This window comes from Vitis vinifera, chromosome 6 (genome assembly GCF_030704535.1).
Source record: "Vitis vinifera cultivar Pinot Noir 40024 chromosome 6, ASM3070453v1".
Lineage (NCBI taxonomy): Eukaryota > Viridiplantae > Streptophyta > Magnoliopsida > Vitales > Vitaceae > Vitis > Vitis vinifera.
The window spans coordinates 21,002,601-21,022,834 of NC_081810.1; the positions used below are offsets into that span (position 1 = coordinate 21,002,601).

The 20,234-nt window shown below is 34.6% G+C and overlaps 2 protein-coding genes across 4 annotated transcripts; one reads left to right on the forward strand and one right to left on the reverse strand.

The window, feature by feature from the left end:
- Positions 1 to 2,227: 2,227 nt before the first annotated feature.
- Positions 2,228 to 6,144, forward strand: LOC100255173 (alpha-L-fucosidase 1). Its single transcript, XM_002276095.5, has 3 exons — positions 2,228 to 3,025; positions 3,931 to 4,167; positions 4,997 to 6,144. The coding sequence occupies exons 1-3, from the start codon at positions 2,448 to 2,450 to the stop codon at positions 5,817 to 5,819; spliced, it is 1,638 nt and encodes a 545-aa protein (XP_002276131.1). The 5' UTR covers positions 2,228 to 2,447; the 3' UTR covers positions 5,820 to 6,144.
- Positions 6,145 to 7,246: 1,102 nt separating this feature from the next.
- On the reverse strand, positions 7,247 to 14,672 carry LOC100258529 (uncharacterized). 3 transcript variants are annotated; one of them, XM_010653479.3, is made up of 10 exons: positions 14,555 to 14,672; positions 12,624 to 12,686; positions 11,538 to 11,604; positions 10,734 to 10,799; positions 9,705 to 9,798; positions 9,400 to 9,516; positions 8,990 to 9,090; positions 8,116 to 8,190; positions 7,941 to 8,033; positions 7,247 to 7,751 (listed from the first exon to the last, which is right to left on the reverse strand). In XM_010653479.3, exons 2-10 carry the CDS (start codon positions 12,635 to 12,637, stop codon positions 7,434 to 7,436), a joined length of 945 nt encoding a protein of 314 aa, XP_010651781.1. In that variant the 5' UTR covers positions 12,638 to 12,686; positions 14,555 to 14,672; the 3' UTR covers positions 7,247 to 7,433. The 3 variants fall into 3 exon arrangements, with proteins under 3 accessions (XP_010651781.1, XP_019076231.1, XP_002273361.1); XM_019220686.2 differs by having other exon boundaries at positions 7,965 to 8,033; positions 12,624 to 12,683; positions 14,555 to 14,670; XM_002273325.5 differs by having other exon boundaries at positions 12,624 to 12,683; positions 14,555 to 14,669.
- Positions 14,673 to 20,234: the final 5,562 nt, after the last annotated feature.

The following is a 20,234-nucleotide window of genomic DNA, read 5'->3' on the forward strand; positions in this document are numbered from 1 at the left end:
GGATCTAGTAGAGAAGTGTCTTACCTTAGATTTAAATGTTCCTATATTAAATCTTATCAATGAAGCATGTGCCAAATGCGTAGAAGATCCGATGGCTTTTTCTAAAGCCCAACACAGAGAAATGGAAACCTTTACAGGGTTTGTGACTAGGGTTATCTTTTTCTCTATCTCTCAATACACAAGAAGCAAAAATGTAAAAAAAGACTAAAACCCTAACCTTCAAGATGAGTTATTTATAGTTTCCAATGGGCTTAAGTTACTTAAACTAACCTACTTGGTTTTTAATTGATTAATTAATCTAATTAGACTCCAATTAATAAATTATTTTAGTTTAGAAAGGTCATTCACTAGTTTTCTTATGTAATTTTATGTATCTACTAAAATGCCTTTATATACATAAGTGAATAATGAACATAACTAATCCTCATATACCGTATCCCCATGGAAATTAAGCTCGAGCTAGAACCACTAGGACCTATAGGTAAATATTAGTTTTCTCATAATCTAATTATGAAGACTCAACATCTTATTATAAAGAGTTACTACATTTTATATCTTATTTAATAACAAAAAAATGCAAGTGCTCAGAATTTATAATCTACCATCATCTGTATACAGGCACCCCATGAACTAGTGTTCATAATTTAATCTAATAGCCTGGATTTTCAATGATTAATCCAATGGCTAAAATTATGCCCGTGTATTTAAAACCTGATCCCAACTATAAAATGTCTGGTGTAAGGGTAAAGATTAAATATAAGGAAATAATCAAACTATGAATCTAAGAGCCAAGATTAAATCCAAGGATTAAAATTTTGGGATATTTTGCTTCTAAAATATATTTGAAATATCAGATATCAATGAAAAATTGAGGAGATAAATTATTTTTTCTAATTTATCTTTTATTTTAAATTTATATTACCCTTTAATTTTATATTATCCTTTTATTTTTAATTATTTTTGTATTTATCCTTCTAATTTTTAATGTTTTTATTTAAAAATATTAAAATTATTGAAAAATTACTAAAATATCTTAATAATTAATGAATTTCTAATATTTTGTAAAATATAATTTTAAAATAGTTTTTTATTAATTTTAATTATTTAAATAAACTAATATCAATAGCAAAAAATTGTCATCACAATTTTTTAATAAAATCTTAGAAATTAAATTTCAAATAAAATATTTTATATAAAATAAAATGTAATACAACTTGTTTTAATAAAAGTAGTTTTTATTTTTTAAAAAATAAATGAAAATAAATAAATTAAAGGAATTTAAGATATATATATATATATTTTTAAAAATTGATAAATATTATAAGAATTTTTTTGATAAAATTTAAATTTTTTAAAATTAGAAGAATTTTAAAATTTTGATAAGCATTTGAAATGGTTATTTATTTTGGTTTTTTATGTTTATCAGGACTCCTAATCTAATTATAATATAAAATCTAATGTAATAATTAATTTATTATAAACATAAATTTGTTATTCAATTGAATAAAAGAATAGATTATAATCAAATCTTATTTTAGTAAAATAATTTCAATATCTTCCAACAAAATTATTTCCAAAATATAAATATAATATATTTTAATTTTTAAATATTGAAATACAATATGCTTTCAATGAAATAAAATTTTTATTTTCATATTAATATTCTTCTAGGCAATAAGTAATATCATTAATTTTTTTTTCAATAAAACAACATGAATATATATATATATATATATTTTATCATTTAAAAAAATTTTCTATATGTATTTTTTTTTAAAGTTTTGGTTAATTTTTGTGCCATTAATATTTTGTGTGACAAATATTTTCTTTTATATTTTTAAACTTGAGTTATCAATATATCCAATAAAAATTGATATTTTTATCGAAAAGAGAGAGAATGTAGCCTTTGTTTAGTTTCCTTGAATCATTACTCATCCTAAAAAAATTGGTAAAATTTTTGAAAAAAAAATATAATTATATTAAAAAATGTTAGGGCACGGGGTCAACATCTTAGCACCTATCAAATGTGTAATTTAGATAATTGAAATTGCATAGTAAAATTAAAATTTAAGTTATTGAATAAAGATATAAATAATTTTTTTAAAAGAATGGAATAAAATTAAAATAATAAAATAAAATTAAGATATAAAATAATAAGATGAAACTTAATAATAAATAATGAGATTTAAGTATATAGGAGATAACATCTTTTGGCTCGCAGTGGATTTGATTATGTGGGGGGCCAAAAGAAATTCGAGTACCTTTATTTATTTATTTAAATTTTTTTTTTTCAAAAAGCTGTAAATTTGTTTAAGAAAACCGTAATGGAAGGGATGATGACATGGCAACCTCCTTCGTGCATCTTCGTTGGTCAAAGAAAGACTCCAACCCAAAGTCTCTTCTGAAACTCGACGTAGAAACCGTTCTGCCTCAACGCAGAGAGGAAGATGATGAAAAATTCTCACAATCCCAAAACCCAAAACCCCAAATTCGCCACACCCACCTTCATTCTCTTCCTCCTCTTACTGTTATCCTCGACACCTTTATCTTCTTCTTCACACCGGAAACCACCTCCTCTTCCCATTTTGCCCCTCCCTACTTCACGGCAGCTCTCATGGCAGCTAGGTAACATGGCCATGTTCCTCCACTTCGGACCCAACACCTTCACCGACTCCGAATGGGGTTCCGGCCACGCCCACCCTTCCGTCTTCTTCCCCACTCGCTTCAACGCCTCTCAGTGGATCCAGGTCGCCAAGGACTCGGGATTTTCACGGGTGATCTTGACGGCTAAACACCACGATGGATTCTGTCTCTGGCCGTCCAATTACACTGATTATTCGGTGCGATCGAGTCCATGGAGGGGCGGGACTGGTGATGTTGTTGCTGAATTGGCTGAGGCTGCTAGAGAAGCGGGAATCGGGTTGGGGCTCTATCTTTCTCCGTGGGATCGGCATGAGGAGTGCTATGGGAAGACTCTGGAGTACAATGAGTACTATATGGGGCAGATGACTGAGTTGCTGACAAGGTAAATTTGGTTGAATTTTCGGTTTTCTGTGATATTTGGCATCTGGGCTGTCTGATATTTTAGCAATTATTGGGTTTATCAAGTTCTGAGGTTCCACCTGATGGATTGTTTTTCCCTAAGAATTTGCATTTTGGATTGGGGTTTTTAACTTCCTGGAACCCTTGTTGATTGGGTTGTTTGATTTTTGAGCTGTTATTGAGGCATTGTTTTGCTTACATGTCCTGAGCTTCTTACTTCTACATGATCACTGTTTTTCATCAGGAGAATTCTGAGCTGTTATTGAGCGGACTGTTTTGTGTTATTTGCACTTTTGGTGCAATTGAATCATCTGCAAATCTTAAATGGGCTGTTTGGATTTTGAGCAGATAAGGAAGTTTTTTTTCTTTTCCTTTTTCATTATCACTCAAGTTTTCAGTATCAATTTATCTGTGTTAATTAAGTCTGATTGATTCTGTTTTCCTTTTCCTTTCTTTTTTTCTTTTTTTTTTTTCTTTTTCTTTTTTTTTTTGGGGCCTTTTTTGGGAACTCAGGTATTTGGTTTTGTTCTGTGTTCCGAGAGTTAACTGAGTGATTTTTCAATTTCTTGGTGACTGCCGTTGGAAAATTTCCAAATTGGGGTTTGAATTCAAATTAGACTCCTTTTGGAATTTGGAAAAAATAAATCTTGCAGATCATGCTCCAAACCGTAACTGACAGTCTAGGTAACTTTTTTATACTAAGTTCTGCAGATGTCCTAAATTGATCGAGTATAGTGATCTTATGCTCCCAATGATAAGCTGACTCATCTATTAGCACCAGCACATTTCACACATTTTTTTTTCTTCTGTTTATTTGATTTTTATTCAAACAAACAGGACCACTGTATTTCTGAGAATTGAGATGAGTGTTTTTTGAAATTGGAGCAGATATGGAGTGATCAAGCATGTGTTTTTAGACGGTGCAAAAGGAGCGGGGGAGAAGGACATGGAGTATTTCTTTGATTGTTGGTTTAGTCTCATTCATCAGCTCCAGCCGGAGGCTGTCATTTTTTCCGATGCTGGTCCTGACACAAGATGGATAGGAGATGAGGCTGGTGTTGCTGGGTCTACTTGCTGGTCACTTTTAAACCGTAGTGCTGTAACGATTGGTGGCACTGATTACCCGTTAGTTCTTTTTTTCCAATCTTCACTTCTATTAATGATTTTTATTTTCTTGAAACCAAAATAATAGGATTTTCCAGCATTTTAAAAAGATAGCTACATGTAGATATCCTAACTCATTTACTATTCATGTTGTAAAAGAGACATCTACATTTTCTTTGTGTGGTTCGGTATGATTTGATACATAGAAATTTATTTCAGTTTTTGGGAATACATCCTTTGTGTAGTTTCTTTTTTTGGCCCCCTGTTTATCGCCAGGTAAAAGAAGGCACATTCTAATGCCTGCATTTGTATGAATAATCCTGCTTTTAGTGATATATATATATATAGAGAGAGAGAGAGAGAGAGATTTGTACCATTTCACATAGGATCAGTGATTGACATTTGCATTGTAATTGGGGGTATAGCCTTATTAAACTTGCATGACTTCTTCGACAAGCCTCTTGCTTTCCTTAGTCTAGATTCTAATTAGAATTCACTGCCTCAACTAATGGACTCAAATTTTTACCATAAAGAAACATGTCAATTGATCTAAAGGTAGTGTGCAATTAAGATCATTTCATTAGTTCTTATTCCATTGGGAGTCTTCCATGTATTGCAGTTGTGAATTTCATCTCGTTGTCTCAATCATATAGGCAAACTATATTTGTTTGTTTGTTTGTTTGTTATATTCATTAATCCATGATGATATCTCAAATCATTTAGGAGCTTCATTGAGGCATTTATTCTCCATGAGCCTTTCCAGAAGCTCTGTCCATTTGCATCTGAAAATATGAGGGGAATGAAAATCAATTGCTAAGTCTCATTTTACTACTTCTGATATGATTGACAGATATTTACGAAGAGGGGATCCATGTGGGCACGACTGGGTACCTGCAGAGTGTGATGTCTCCATCAGACCCGGCTGGTTTTGGCATGCATCAGAATCTCCAAAGTCTGCAAGGACCCTTCTTGACATATACTACAGTTCAGTTGGAAGAAACTGTCACTTTTTACTGAATGTGCCCCCAAACACTTCTGGTCTCATATCAGATGAAGATATACAAGTGCTCCAAGAATTTAATGAACTACGAAATGCCATATTTTCCAACAACCTTGCAGAGAATGGTATTCCAAGTGCCAGCAGTACAAGAGGACCTCAGTTCAGCTGCCACAATGTCCTGGAAGAAGGAATATACACCTATTGGGCTCCTGAGGAGGATCAATCCGATTGGGTTTTATATTTTGACTTTGAAGAATTTGTATCTTTCAATGTTCTGCAAGTTCAAGAGCCAATTCACATGGGGCAGCGGGTTAGTGAGTTCCATCTCGATATCCTTGATGAGAAAAGGGATTGGAAAAGATTGATTAGTGGCACAACAGTGGGATATAAAAGGCTCCTAAGATTTCCCAAGGTCGAAACCCAGGGGTTGAGGTTTGTTGTTGACAGGTCTCGAGCAGACCCATTGATTTCTTATTTGGGTATTCATATGGATCCTTTTTCCATTTTGAGCAACATATCTGATACAAGCTTGAGCTCTCAACCATACGTCAATGGCAGTCAACCCTACCCCAATGGCAGTCAGGCTCACTTCAATGCAAGTCACGCACACCTCAATGGGAGCCAATTTCTTCGGCAAATTTCACCCAACCATTCTCAGGTTTCCACAATTTAGCTTTTTCTGGATAGAATTTCCCATGCAAGAACAGGATCCCCGGGCTTCCATTTTCAGTAACTTGTGCCTAGTATGTTTTGGTTTGGTCTTTTTACTGTAAAGAAGTTTGCGCACTTTCCTGTGGGGGGTTCTTCCACGGCTCCCACACACCCCAAAACTGAAAGGGTTCAGCCGCTCAAACCTGTGACCTCTCCCTGTGGCTATAATTCCAGTTGACAAGTAGGATCACATAAAAGTCCATTGGGAAGGAATTCTAGTATGCTTATTCAATGTTCCAATTGTTATTATCTGCAATTCCCAAGATCATGTAGAAGTAGATTGTGAAGGCGTTTGTGTTTGTGCAATTATTACCAACCTTTTATTTTTTTAAGATTGTATTAAACAGAAAAACAAGATGTTTACAAAGTAGCTAAAAGGCTAAAAAACAGCTCAAAGACATAAAAACTAGCAATTGTGCTCTGCATAGAGCTTAAGCAATCCATAGAGTCCATCAATGAAAAGGGACAATCCTCGGTATACACTCTAACCCAATCCCAAAAAAGATATAAGAAGGAATTTTTAATCGATTGGTTCAAGGTTTTACAATTATCAAAAGCCCTATTATTCTCTCCCTCTAAAACAAGGGTAAGGGAGTAGCCTTCCCAGTCTTTTTTCTATTTTTCCAACAAAAAGTAACCTTCTAAACCTTTTTTTCTCTTTTTCTTACAAAAGATCTATGTTGGTTCAACAGAACACCCCTAAAAGAAGAGCACATCTCCTATTGTACACCAAAAAGAAAATAAATCAATTGCCACAAAATGCCCACTTTCAAACAATGAAAGAGGATATGGTTAACCATTTCTTCTTCTACTTTATACATGTAGCATTACTTATGAATCTTTCTAATTCCTTTTGAGTTGATTTAGAATTAAAATCCTACCCCAAGTTGCTTACCATGCAAAGAAGATAACTCTTGATCACACCCAAAAATTCCGTACTGTTATAAGGAAACAACTCTATCCTCCTATTTGACAGGAATTGATGGACTTGTATAAGAAACTACCATTTTTTGTAACCGAGCATACTATGCTATCTTCATTACCCATACTAAAGGAATGTACATACAACCTTCCAAAAAGGACTTCTACCTCCAATTCCCTATTATGCAACCAGTTTATAAACCTAGGGCTCCAACTACAATCATCCCAATCGGCAACCACCCAAGCATTTTTTTAAGAGGCTATATAAAATAGCGTTTTGGGAAAGACTCCCTCAAAATGTGTGTCCTCAAACCACTTGTGCCCCCAGAACTTCACCTTGTTCCCTAAACCCACCTTAAAACTTGTTCTATCCTTGAAAGCTACCCAACCAACCTTCATTTTATATCACCATACAAAGCATACCATTAGCCAAGCAAGTAGAAGAAGCGTAAGGGTATGCTATGCAGCTTACTAACAATGGTTTCTGATTTTGTATTGTAAATCATGTTTGATCTTTGGGTTTAGGTGCTTTTGCATCTTTGACACCTAAGAAAGAAAAAGTAGTAGCTTCTGCACATTGGCAAGTGAATTTAGCACCAAAGAATGAATACAACCATGACAGGAACCTAAATTAAAGATGCTAAAACTGAATGATTTAAGTTATCTTGACATCTCGAAGAAGACGAGCAGCCATAGAGCCATATCTCCTTGCTTCCCACTCATTTAGCTTCCCATTCTGAAGTCCTCTCAGCAGTATGCCATCTTCCTTCACCTTGTCACTGACAAAATCAACTGATTCAATGGTTTCATTGCTACTATCACCATTCTTATCCTGACTATTTTCAGTTTCTCTTGTTCCAATCTCATTTGTTTCCCAATTGATTGGGGAGGATGAAGTCTCTGGAGTCTCTGCTGAGGGTTTTAATCCCATAATGAAAAGCTGGATGCTTGGATGTTGGTACTTCCTGTCCATCTGCAAGGAATGACATTGTCTAGTTCAGTTCCAAAGATATTTGTTTTCATCAACACAAAGCCTTGGTATCATTCGAGGTGGAACACTCAAATCTGAAGCATAAATTCATGAACACCATTGCCAAACATTAGGCAAATTTGGAGCTCACAATACTTCAGAATAAAAACCTTCCTCAAGTTAAACATATACCTTTGCTTTAGGAATAATTTTCACCTCAAAATTTTGCTTCCACATGTCAAGCATTTGTTCATGGACATTAGTTGAACGGATCTCATATCCCAGCTACATGAAAAATCAATAATGAGGGCATGTCTTTGGTTTTAAAGACAATATTAAAAATGAAAACAATCAGAAGATGATTTACCAAAATTGTGGTTTTTGGTCCCGATAAAGCAAATATTGTCCTCAATAGTGGGTCCAAGAGATGCTCTGCATAAACCTTAAATCCAAAATGTTTGAATTTGCTTGGTTGAATGATATTAAATATAGAATGGATTACTATGCTTTAGTTATCTCAATATAACAGATAACAAAGAGAGCATCTGAATGACTGCAAAGTGACATCTGTAATGATAATGGCAAATTAACTAGAATTCAAACAACAAACAAGTGATACAATTCAAGGATAGAATGACTCCTTAGTTATCAAAATTGATCAATTTTTCAATTGTCAACTAATGAGCAATATTATTTAGATGAGTGAATCATGGTCTATCTGCAATGGTATAACATAATGCAAAGAACCATTATAATAACTACGAACACTCTTTCTAGTAAAAAGTTATAGTGTATGATAAATTCCCATTCCAAGAACAAATGGGGTTTAAAGCATAAGCACAGAAGTACCCAACAACACTTGCAAGGGTCAATCTCTGGTACCCATTTTGGTGCCATACAGAAATTAAATATAACCAGTAGATTTGGAGTTAAGATTGGTCACTTTCTTTATATCTGGGAGCTTTACAATAGGAAGTTTACCTCATGGTTGCATTTCAGAGTCCAGACGAATGGTACCAAAAAGGCATGGTTCAGTACCATATAATTTCCTAATTGCAATGACATGTTTGCTCATCAGAATTGTTGGATTTTATAGATCCATTAGAGTATTCTACCAGCATGGAGACAATTTTTGAAGCAATAAAATTATTTATTCACTCTTTTCAGAAAATGAGACTGAAAGTAAGTCATGGTAACCTTCTTTTTTTTTGCAAAAAAAGAATCTCATCCAGTAAACTTACAACATCAGTGCCAATAATGAAATCAAATGGTGGATTAACTGCCTTTATATGATCTTCATTTCCCCAGTCCAGCTCTGCTACCTCGACAGAACCAAATGAATCTACAAGGAATGGAAAGTACCATGTAAGAGAGCAGTAACTACCATAAGAACCAAATTCACTGATGACATTAATTGCAACTCCAAGTAAAACCTTCTATGTCATAGCTGCTAAAAGTACTGAAAAATGGTTTATCTAACTTCATTTTTTATAATATTCAGCTCAGACACATTTACAAACACTAGTGAACAAATTAGACTTTTCACAGGGTACAGTAGAAAAGAAAGAGAAAAAGAAAAATAACCTTTAAAAAGGAACTAAAAATAAATTATTCATGGACTTGAAGGGATTGGTGATGGTTAGAATTGCACCTGAACCAGGATTCATCTGCATGATCCTTGAAGTATTACGTTCAACATTTCTCATTAGTAATGGCAAAACTTCAGTTTGATCTGTTGAAACTACATCACATCCTAGCAATGCCATGCCTAAAAAAAACAGCCAATGTCATATTAAGTAGTGCCTTACCTGATAAATTCCAGTATATTAGAGCCAGTTCATGCCCCAAAAGGGGAGGAAAAACACACACATACACACATGCAAAATAAAACGCATACCACTGGCCATCATCTAAATGACACCCATGGAAAATTAAACAAAAGTAGAGGCAACTCACCAAATCCAGCTACTCCACAACCTGCTCCAAGTTCAATAACACGTTTTCCTTTCAATTTAGATGGGCTAAACCTTCCCTTTCTGCAATTCCTCTCCTGAGTGATTCAAACAAGTGCAACTTTGCAGATTTAGAAGAATACAGTATCACACAGAAAGCAATGTAAGTCCACAACTCATGACCCATGCAGATTGCAGAGTCCAAATTTAATACCTAATAATATCATTAAAGGCCATCTTCCATTCCAGAGGGTAAAGGTGCAACAGATATATTCCAGCTAAAACAGAAAATATGGTCTCCACATGGAAAAATATCCAACCTCAGCCCCACCTCTGCACCTTCATGGTGTGGCTATTTTATGCCCCAAATTTCTTCTGGTTTATTTGCTTTGATGGAAAAAAGAATACAAATTGTGCAAAATGAGGCCTGAATCCATCTATGCAATTTCAATCTTGCAATGTTCCATTATTGAATACACCTTAACAAGGCCTTATCCCAATTACTAAGAGTTGGGAGCTGTAGGGTACGGCTCCTTGCTAACACTCAAACTGAGATCTCAAACTAAGATAAAATCAGAGAAAAGAGATCAAAAGGAAGGGGACTGCATCCAAAAACTGCTATTATGATAGGCAAATCAGCAAGAACACCAGGAATTTCTCTTATCGCTATGATTCTCTTATGCACAGGAGAGGAAGGGCACTACTTTGGGCAACTCTCAACTCGAGAACATAGCTTTAAGCAACTCTTTCTCTCAGGAAAGGTAACAGTTGATTTTAGCAACTTTCTCTTAAGACTCTAGTTCTTCCCCTCACTGGGAATAAGCAACTAAATCCTGATTAATGGCTTAAAGGCACTTAAGATGGGACTTAAAAGGCTGAGCCCCCTACAAAAGCAAGAGGTGGAAACCCTGCCCTTGCCCTCAAGACCCAGATTGCATAGAAATTGAACACAACTCAACAGATCAACAATTTTGAATTGGTAACCCATGGATGAAAATAATGCTAAAATTCTCAAATGAATAATAGACATTACCAGAAATTTCACAAATACCATTGATGCATCCCAAACCGTAGTTCCTAAATGCTTCGAATTGGGATCCTACCACAAGAAGAAAAAATTGGCAGCATCAGGGAAGTTATAAAGAGATGTGCTAGAGAATTAATATAACCAACATAATCCTTAAAATATTCTGCTATGAACTTTATACAAGCTAACTGATGATAAAAATAATAGAACTTGTAATGTAAATCAGGACACCTAGGGGCTAAATTGGCAAACATGCCTTCATTAAGAATTCCCTTTTCTTAAAAAAAATAAAAATAAAAAATAATCTTTTTTTTTTTTTGTCAAGCAACACGAGAACCCAATCCACCAATTCTGGGTCTCAACCACCGTTGTATTGGCCAGGTGGGCTATACAACCAGTATCATTAACATCTCCAAGGAGTTCTTAGCTTCTGGCCACTCCTAAGCAAAAATGATATCTTTTCTCCAGTTCAATAACAGTTTAAGATTCATATATAACTAAAACTTCTTAACTAATTATCCTCCTTACGTTGTGGATATTAAAATCATAACCTACTGAGGAAGAAAGTATACAAGAAATGTTTTAGCCTACATCCAAACTGTCAGATTCTTTCTTAACAAGACAAATGAGCATCCAATTGTATAAAGTGAAATCAGCATAAGCCAGAGCCTCCTTGCTAGATGATCCCTTCATCGGCGAATTGGTCCATTTTATTATAAAAAAAAAATGAAATTCAAACTTATATGGACTTAATATTGCTGCAATTACCACCACATTTGACTTGTCTATTTCAAAAGAAATGTAACAAACCTGAGAAAACTGCAATTGATGACCCAGAACTTCAAACATAATTGCTGATGTATTTGGAGAGTTTAGCCTGGCATGCCAAATTTACACATTGTAAAGAACATTTCTTGTTGAATACTAAAATTAGTTCCTTAGAACTACAAGCAGCTTGAGATGATAGATAATATAAAATAAAATAGTGCAATACTAACCATGTGAAGCTGTGTGAGTTCATGAGTCACGATTATAAAGATGGTACAGTTCAAATAAACAATATAAACCATCATCACAAGTGGAATTTAAGTAAGACAGACTGCTTCATTTTATTAGAGAACTATACCTATAATTAACCAATCCTTGATATGATATACTGAAAAATGGTATGTAATTTATAACCCATGGGGCCATGAAAAAGCACCAAGCAAACTCATGAAATATGCATGAAAAGTCAAAAGTAGAGAAAGTTAGGAGATGAATAAGTCATTGCAACTGCAAGAAAGCAAGTGTCCACTGAAATTTTTGAATCTCAACTAGTCTACTAGACAGTTCATTTTCCGAAAAATTAAGTGGTATTTCACATCCATTAAGAAAACTAGCTGATTGCAGTTAGTAGTCACTATTTTATACATGATTCAAGGATATGCAAACACCCATAATTATGAATTCATTGCTGAGTAATATCAATTGATTCCAAACATGGTGTTGAAACAAGTGGTCTAGAACTGAACAATAACCTCTTTCAGGTTTCCATGAGAAAGAAATTCTCAAATATCCTGCACCTTAGTACCAAAAAGCAACAAAATTTCACATGCCTAAAACTTTGAACGAGTATGTCTCTTTAGGAAAAATATTTAGGAAATCAGGCAATGTTCAACTAAAACCTTATTCATCAAATTGGTGAAGAATGAAGAGTCGGGTGATTTCAACCCAAACTACCAAAGGGATAAAGCAGAAAACACTTGGACTTAAGGAGACAAGGTCTAGCAAAGTAACATATCACTATAAGCAAGAAAAATAGAGAAGTGGATTTTAAGTCTAACCATGCAAGGATATAAACACAAGTTCTTTAAAAGTACATACGCATAAACACAAACTCAAGCAGTAAAGTACCTGTCAGGCTCCATTTGAGCATCACAGTGAAGAGAAGTAATTTCTTGATCTGAACTCGTTCTGCTAAATAAAGAAAGGATAGAGTGTTTCAAAACATAAAAAAAACATGTTAATTGCATAGGAGGGGGGGAAAACAAAGGTTAAGCTACCAAATACCCTTCATCTTTTTCATTTCTTCTTATTGTAAGTGACAAAGCCTCAATAATCTTAACAACCTCAATGTTTGACTATAAAACTATGAAATTGACATCAAGAATACAAACAGTTTTTTTCTGTAAAACAATTGTGATAAAATCAAGTAATGAGCAATGGTATACCTAACTTATAAATTTAGATGGATTAAAATTGAAATCCAATTCATAGTAAAAGGAGACAGCTTCACTGCTCTAGTTTGCCTACTGACATTGAAGAGTTTGATAATTTGACAGTGGAAGTGGTGAGTTTTATTCTTTCTTTTCATAAATTTATACATTGTATAAATGTATTGTGGATTATAAAAAGAACAGAATAATAAATATCTTTAAATTAAAGAAAACAAATATTATTTCTTAAATTAAGAGAATAAAATACTATTAGTTTTTTTATTGCTCTTTATTTATAAAAATGTTGATTGAAGCGGATTTTTTATCATTATGCACTTAACTCTGTGAACCTCCTTTATGATTTCTCCTTTATTATTTCCATTCTTTATCCTCCTTTATAATTTTGGACATCTCCTTTACTATTTTCATTATGTGTTTTGTCATTTTGTGTCCTCTTTTATTCTTTCCATTAGTAGACCAAACATATTCTTTCCCTTAATAAACCGGAAACATGAATCGGATAGAGGACTCTTCCTAATGCACAGTTATCACTTTTCTTCATTTTTATGATCTATTCTATGTAATAAAGAGAAATTATGAGTTCCATTCCCCTTAACTAACAGGTATGCATCCTTTAACAATAAAGTTTATATCTGAATGCCTGGCCATAACTTACTATCTACTCTGCCCCAAGTTTGCTCCCTTTCCTATCAATACCTCACCAGCAATGGAAATATAGATTGTCTATTGAAGCCCAAACCAGTGCTATATCTCAACTGTCAAGAATTATATCATTAAAGGAGTCCCCAAGAACATCACAAGATACACCTTTTTGTTGAGCTTGGGGGTTGTTTCCAGAACTGGGGTCCAGCCTCTTCTAAAGTGGCCTGGACATTTCATGATTATCCCAGTCTAATTTAATTAGTAATTGTTCTAGTTCTCATTATGGAGGAGAGGAATATTTAAAACTAAAAAATTTCCCTTTTCCCCCCCTAATTGCTCAAAAAAAAAAAAAAAAGGCTCAAGCGCAGAAATTTAACAATTAATCCAGAAATAATCCTCTATTATTCTCCGATTTCGTTTCGGATTTTCCAGCGAGCTTAACAGCATCCTATATCCATAACAACTACAGTGGAAGGAGAAAAAACAAAAAAACACATTTAAGAAATTCAATAAAGCAAGTTGCATTCATCTAGCAGAAACATGCACATTGCATACAAGTTCAGTATGGAATCACAGAATATACTGCAAACCCACACAAAGAAAGGTTTTTTTTTTTTTTTTTTTTTTCTTACACAAATGTGGTGCAAACATTATAATGATTCTCCAACTTTTCACACCAATAACCCAAAACAGAAAATTGGAGGGTACATACACATTCCAGGAGGACTCTAATCAACCCGCGAAACATAACAGAATCAGAAAGAAATCAACAACGAATAACATTAAAAAAAAAAAAAAAAAAAACAAACAAACAAACAGAACCCAGATCACAAATTCCGAACTTGTGAGAAAAAATCAGAGCAGAGAGCATAGGAATCAAAACAACCCACATGAATATAAGGCAAAAAATAAACATGAACATGAAAAGAATAGAGATAATAATCTAATAGAAGCAGATGAGGAGACCTGAATTCCTGCTTCAGTGTGGGTGTCGCTAGATGGGTTTTCTATGAAATTTTGAATAGAGGGCAGACCAGTTTTTGCCAAAGCCGTTTTTATCGGGTGCTAAGCTGTCTCTAAATTATGAAATTATATTACATTTTCTTATGCATGGCAGTGGATTGGGTCATCCCATCCCAACCCATTTAGTTTATTCAAAATAATTATCATCCTATCTTATTTTTTACCTTCCCCAATTTGACATTTTTTGAATTATTTTAAAAAATATTTTTAAATTTTTTAATTACATTAAAATAAATATTTATAAATAATTAAATAATTATATTTTTTATAACTTATTGTAGACCCCCATATGGAGCTTGTTTTTTTCATTTGCTGCAAGTCACACTTCTTGCCAAGTGGAGGGCTCTTAAAGAGCCAGATGCTGCTTCCTGGTTGGGTGGTCAGTGAATCAGGTAGTGGGTTGGAAATGCAATGGGGTGGGGATACCCGTGGGAGGATATTCAGAAGAGCTTTTGGGCTGTGAGAGCAGAGTTTGGGTCATTCTTTTGAAGTGTGAGGGGGACCCCCACTCTCTTACCATGAATCCCTGCCAGATGGGACGGGCAAGCCATGCTTGCTGACCGGTGAATGGGAGGGCAGAAGAGTGGTTGGCAAAAAAGATGAGACGAAGAAAGAAAGGAAGGCGGAAGAACGGTTGAGGGGGAGAACGAGAGGAGGAGGAGAGTTCGAAGAGTAGCCTTTGGAAAAGAGGTCCTGATCTGGGCATCTTCCAAAAGGGTCAGAAAAGCAGGGCTAGAAGTCAGGTGAGCTTCCATCTACGAGGAAGCTTTTTAGGTATGGACCCTGTTCATTACCTTCTCTATTTTGTTTTTGGATATCGATAAGATTCTATTTTGGTGTTTGGATGCGAGCATTGGAGATTTTATTATGTTCTTATGGAATCTGAGTTCGTTTGCCTCATGTTGTGCTTGATTTCTAACTTGGCTTTCAACTTGTTTACACCGACTATTTTAAACTGCTCTCCTCTGTTTCTTGATTGTTTGTGGGTTATCCTCGATGCCTGGAGTATACTTACTCATTATCTTTGTTCTGGAAAATTTTGAGAGAAGATTCATCACATGCTTTTGATTTGTGGGGTCGTGTCTGCATTTCTTTTTTATTTATTTATTTATTTATCATTCCACCCGGGGATGAATTCTATCCGGTCGACGTTCCATCTTCTTCGGATGTCTTACATCCGGATTCCTGTCCGGCCGACGTCCCACCTTCTCCGGATGTCTCACATCCGGAATTCTGTCCGCCGACATCCCACCTTCTCCGGATGTCTCACATCCGGAATTCTATCCGCCGACATCCCACCTTCTCCGGATGTCTTACATCCAGAATTATGTGCGGCCGATGTCCCACCTTCTCCGAATGTCTCACATCTGGAATTCTGTCCGCCGACATCCCACCTTCTCCGGATGTCTTACATTCGGAATTCTGTCCGGCTGACATCACATCTTCTCCGGATGTCTCACATCCGGAATTCTGTCCGCCGACATCTCACCTTCTCCGGATGTCTTACATCCGGAATTATGTCCGGCCGACGTCCCACCTTCTCCGGATGTCTCACATCCGGAATTCTGTCCGCCAGCGTTCCACCTTCTCTGGATATCTCACATCCGACGCCTGACACCGGATGGGAGAGGAGGGCGATTCAACTTCCCCGGTCAGACATGTCCGGATCCTCTGATAGCGCTTACCCGGAGAGCATCCAGCCGACAATTCAGATTCACCGGGTAGCTTGGCTCGTTAGACACTCGTGATTCGCCAGATCCATTTCCGCCCTCAATCTTCTGCTCCTCTTGATTTTAACAGGCATGAATGTTTTTTTTTCATAATTCCGGAATAATGGAATCTGTGATATTAATTCATGCAAAAATAAACGGGCTTTGGTGGGGGCCCTACATCAAAGAATTTTCTTTTAACTAAAAATCAATTTGAATGAATTGTGACATGTGATGACTTTTGTGCTCGATTTAGTGACATGTGAACTATGTTTATGCTCTTTATTGTACACTGACCCAATTTTTTGTGATAGCACATTGATTGTTTGATGCTAAGGTATGCCCCACTCTCACTTTGATCATTCTTCATTGAGTGTTCTTATTTTTATACGTGCATAATCATTCTGGGTATTCTCTGATTTACACATCAATTGCCACGTCAGCTTCATTTTATTAGTAGAGACCCGACTTTAAGGACTTAGAGGGGTGCTACGGTCTTTACCGTACCTTCCCGATAAGTAACCTGACCCCCGAACCCGATCCGGTTTTTCACAGACCACCTTTTCCAAAACAAGGAGTCACACCTAGGGTTTTTCTTTCTTATTTTGTTTACCCTTCAAAAATAAAACAAAAATAAGTGGCGACCCCGAGTCATTTTTCTTAACCAATAAAAATCATTTTTTTCAAAATAAAAATCGAGCTCACCATCGAGTAGGAAACGCATGAGCTGAAATGCGGGGTCCACACTTATATTATAAAAAAAATTTATTATTATCTATATATTAAAAATAGTAAAATAAAAATTAAATTAAATTAATTTTAAAAATTAATTTTATATATAATCGGATGGGGTGGAACGGGACAAGGCAAGAACCCGTTACGGATTTTAAAAAAATTTTCAAACTCGTTTAATTAAAATTCAAACCTATCCCATTAGGCAAGGAGCTGGACCCAAAAAAAATCCGTCTCATTATCATCCCTACATTTTCTCCCGATAAATAAGAATTATAAAACAAAATTTTATTTTAAAAATTTTCCAAAAGTGTTGCACTTCTTTTCGAATGTCCTCAACAAATTGATGCCAAAATTAAAGTAAATTTTGTGTTTTGATGAAAATGGATAAATATATAAATATTTAGAGTATAATTTTAGCTCATGTTTGACCTCAATCCAAAGTTGGGTTGAACGATATTAGAAAATTTGAGGATGTTTATTATAAATGATGAAATAATTTAAATATTGTGTTTAGTTTGCAACAAACTATGTAATGAATCTCAAATAAGTCTCTTATAATATAAGTTAATACCTACTTACAACTAATTTATCAAGTCTTTAATAAATTAATTCTGCTGTAGATACAACTTGTCCTTAACAACTCTTTCTCACTCGAAAGTGAAGCGATTAACAATTATGAGTTTGGTCTTTAAGGAACAGAATCCTAAACTTAGATTAGCTTTGTAAAACATGAGCATATTCTTTAAGTGAAGTTACATATCTACCTTCAATTTGTTTTTTACCATTTTCTTGCATATAAATAGAATAAGGAGAGGGAACAAATTTTTGAAATTAAATTTCTTTCTTCCATGGAGTTGATAAACATAGTTTAAGTGGTATTATAACTTCATTTTGTTTCAAACATTGATTGAACTTAAATAATTCATTTTGAAAATGATGCGAACTAGAACTTAAGAGTTGAAACTAGCACCACGAAAGTAATCTTGAAAAAGAATATGTACGTAAATCTCAAACTTTAGATAACACCAAGAGAGAGGATGGAGGGGTTGAGTAGATGCTTTTAAATTAATATGGTATTATTTCCTAGAATGCTAATCACACCCCTAAGTCTTTTATTGTATATTTATTTATTTATTTATTTTAACAAGCAAGCAAATACACATGTAAGGATAGTGTTACTAGCACACGTGTAATCTTTTAATTTGCTTTATTTCAATATTCTTTTTTCTTACACTAGTTTAGGTTGATAAGGATTTCTTTCAAGTTGGTAGGTTAATAAGGAAGAGACCAATAAGGACTTTATCTCCTTGCTAGTTTGTTCTCCAAGTTGTTAGGTTAATAAGGAAGAGAGCAATAACGATTCTTATCTCCTCACTAGTTTGTTTTTATTTTTTTGGAGGAGGTTTGCATTGGAGATACCTATATTTAAGTCTCTATTTCAATGGAATAAGTAACCAATTAAAATACTATCAACAGAGTTGTGTAGGACAAGTTAACCCCTCAAAGTGTAAGCAACTTTCCTTTATTTTCTTTAATTTATTTATCTTTTTTTGTGAGCTCCTTGTGATTGCATCATCTTTGGTATCAGAGCTAAGTATGGAGTTTCTAGATTATGTGAAAAGAATTGAAAAGGATGTGGCATTGATTGCTAATAGACATAAAGACCTTTTGCATCATGTAACAAAAAGTTTTAAGAAATTGCAACAACATATTAGTGGTAAAGGAATAACTCTAGTCTTGAGTGAAAGTTCAACAAACATACCTAGATCAAAGGTAGGACCATAATCTTCTTTTCATGGAACTTGCTCCTTGAACAACTTCATTCCATAGACAATAAAGCTTGATTTTCCTGAGTATGAGGAAAAAGACGATCCTATATTGTGGTTATGTAAGGTCAAGTATTTTAGGCTTCATAAAATTGTAAAATTGTATAGAGTGACTCTAGCTTCTTCAATCTAGAAGGAGAAGCACAACTTTGGTTTCAAATGATAAAACAAGAGCTTATCTATGTGACATGGGAAAACTTTAGGGATGATCTCTATATTCAAACCCAATCAATTTGGGCATCATTTTGGCGAATTAATAGTTGTGGCAAACATCTTTGATCATGGAATATCAATGTAAATTTGAAAAACTGTTTGCCAAAGTTACACATCTTCCATATGATAAAATGTCAATTCCTTCATAGTTGGTTTGAAGGATAGCATAAGCATTGACGTACAAGTAAATCGACCTACCCCATTGACAAAGGAAATTGGGTTAATGAAATTGTTTGAAGGTCACGATCAGGCTCAAAGACACCCTGCTACCCAAGTTGCAAGACCAGAAGACCCTCTTTACACTGCTACTAATTTTTCAACCCATAATTCATTGTCAAACACCATTAAGAAGATGACACTGGAGGAATGAACAAAAAATAGGAAGAAGAGCTTTTGCTTTCATTGTAATGACAAATAAAACCCTGGATACAATTGTCTAAGGCTTTTCAAGATAAAAACTTGTTGAGAAGAGGGCAAAGATGATGTGAAAATGGAAATAGAAAATAGCGAAGAGGACTTAGCACCAAAAATTTCCTTTCATGTTATGATAGGAATGCATGCACCATAAACCATGCAACTTTGGGTGAGTTGAAAAGGCATTTAGTGAGGGTTCTTATAGACTTGGGAAACACTCATAATTTTATTAGTTTGTGAACAACTCAATATGTGAATTTACAATCAAATTCCAACAGCAAGTTAGAGGTCCTAATGACTTCGGGAAAGAAGCTAATGAGTCCAATTTGTAGCCTACAAGTACCTATCAAGCTTCAAGAGGTACCATTTGAGGTTGATATCTTTATATTACCATTTGAAGGCTATGATATTGTATTAGGTACATAGTGGTCGAGGACATTAGGGCCAATATAACATGATTTTGAAAAGCTGTTAATGAAGTTTTCTATAAGCAACAATAAAGTAATTTTAAAAGGTATCACTAATTCAAGGGATAAGAGAATTGTCGGCACGACATAAACTAAAGTTTTAGCATCTTAAAAGGGAGTCATAGTGCAACTCATAGGTGGTAATGAGGTTATGAGCAACGATGGCTCCATTCAAATTGAAATTAAGCAATTTTTGTAAGACTATTAATAAGTTTTAATTGAACCTACAAAGTTCCCCCATCAAAGAAGTCATGACCAT

What these genes read in the sequence shown, in the direction of transcription:
- LOC100255173 (XM_002276095.5), top strand. Translation starts at nt 2,448, where the DNA reads ATGATGAAAAATTCTCACAATCCCAAAACCCAAAACCCCAAATTCGCC. An exon ending in ATGACTGAGTTGCTGACAAG is followed by an intron (nt 3,026 to 3,930) that starts GTAAATTTGGTT and finishes AAATTGGAGCAG; the next exon opens with ATATGGAGTGATCAAGCATG. An exon ending in ATTGGTGGCACTGATTACCC is followed by an intron (nt 4,168 to 4,996) that starts GTTAGTTCTTTT and finishes TATGATTGACAG; the next exon opens with ATATTTACGAAGAGGGGATC.
- LOC100258529 (XM_010653479.3), bottom strand. An exon ending in TTGTGGAGTAGCTGGATTTG is followed by an intron (nt 9,517 to 9,704) that starts GTGAGTTGCCTC and finishes TGTTTTTTTTAG; the next exon opens with GCATGGCATTGCTAGGATGT. An exon ending in GACCAAAAACCACAATTTTG is followed by an intron (nt 8,034 to 8,115) that starts GTAAATCATCTT and finishes TTTTTCATGTAG; the next exon opens with CTGGGATATGAGATCCGTTC.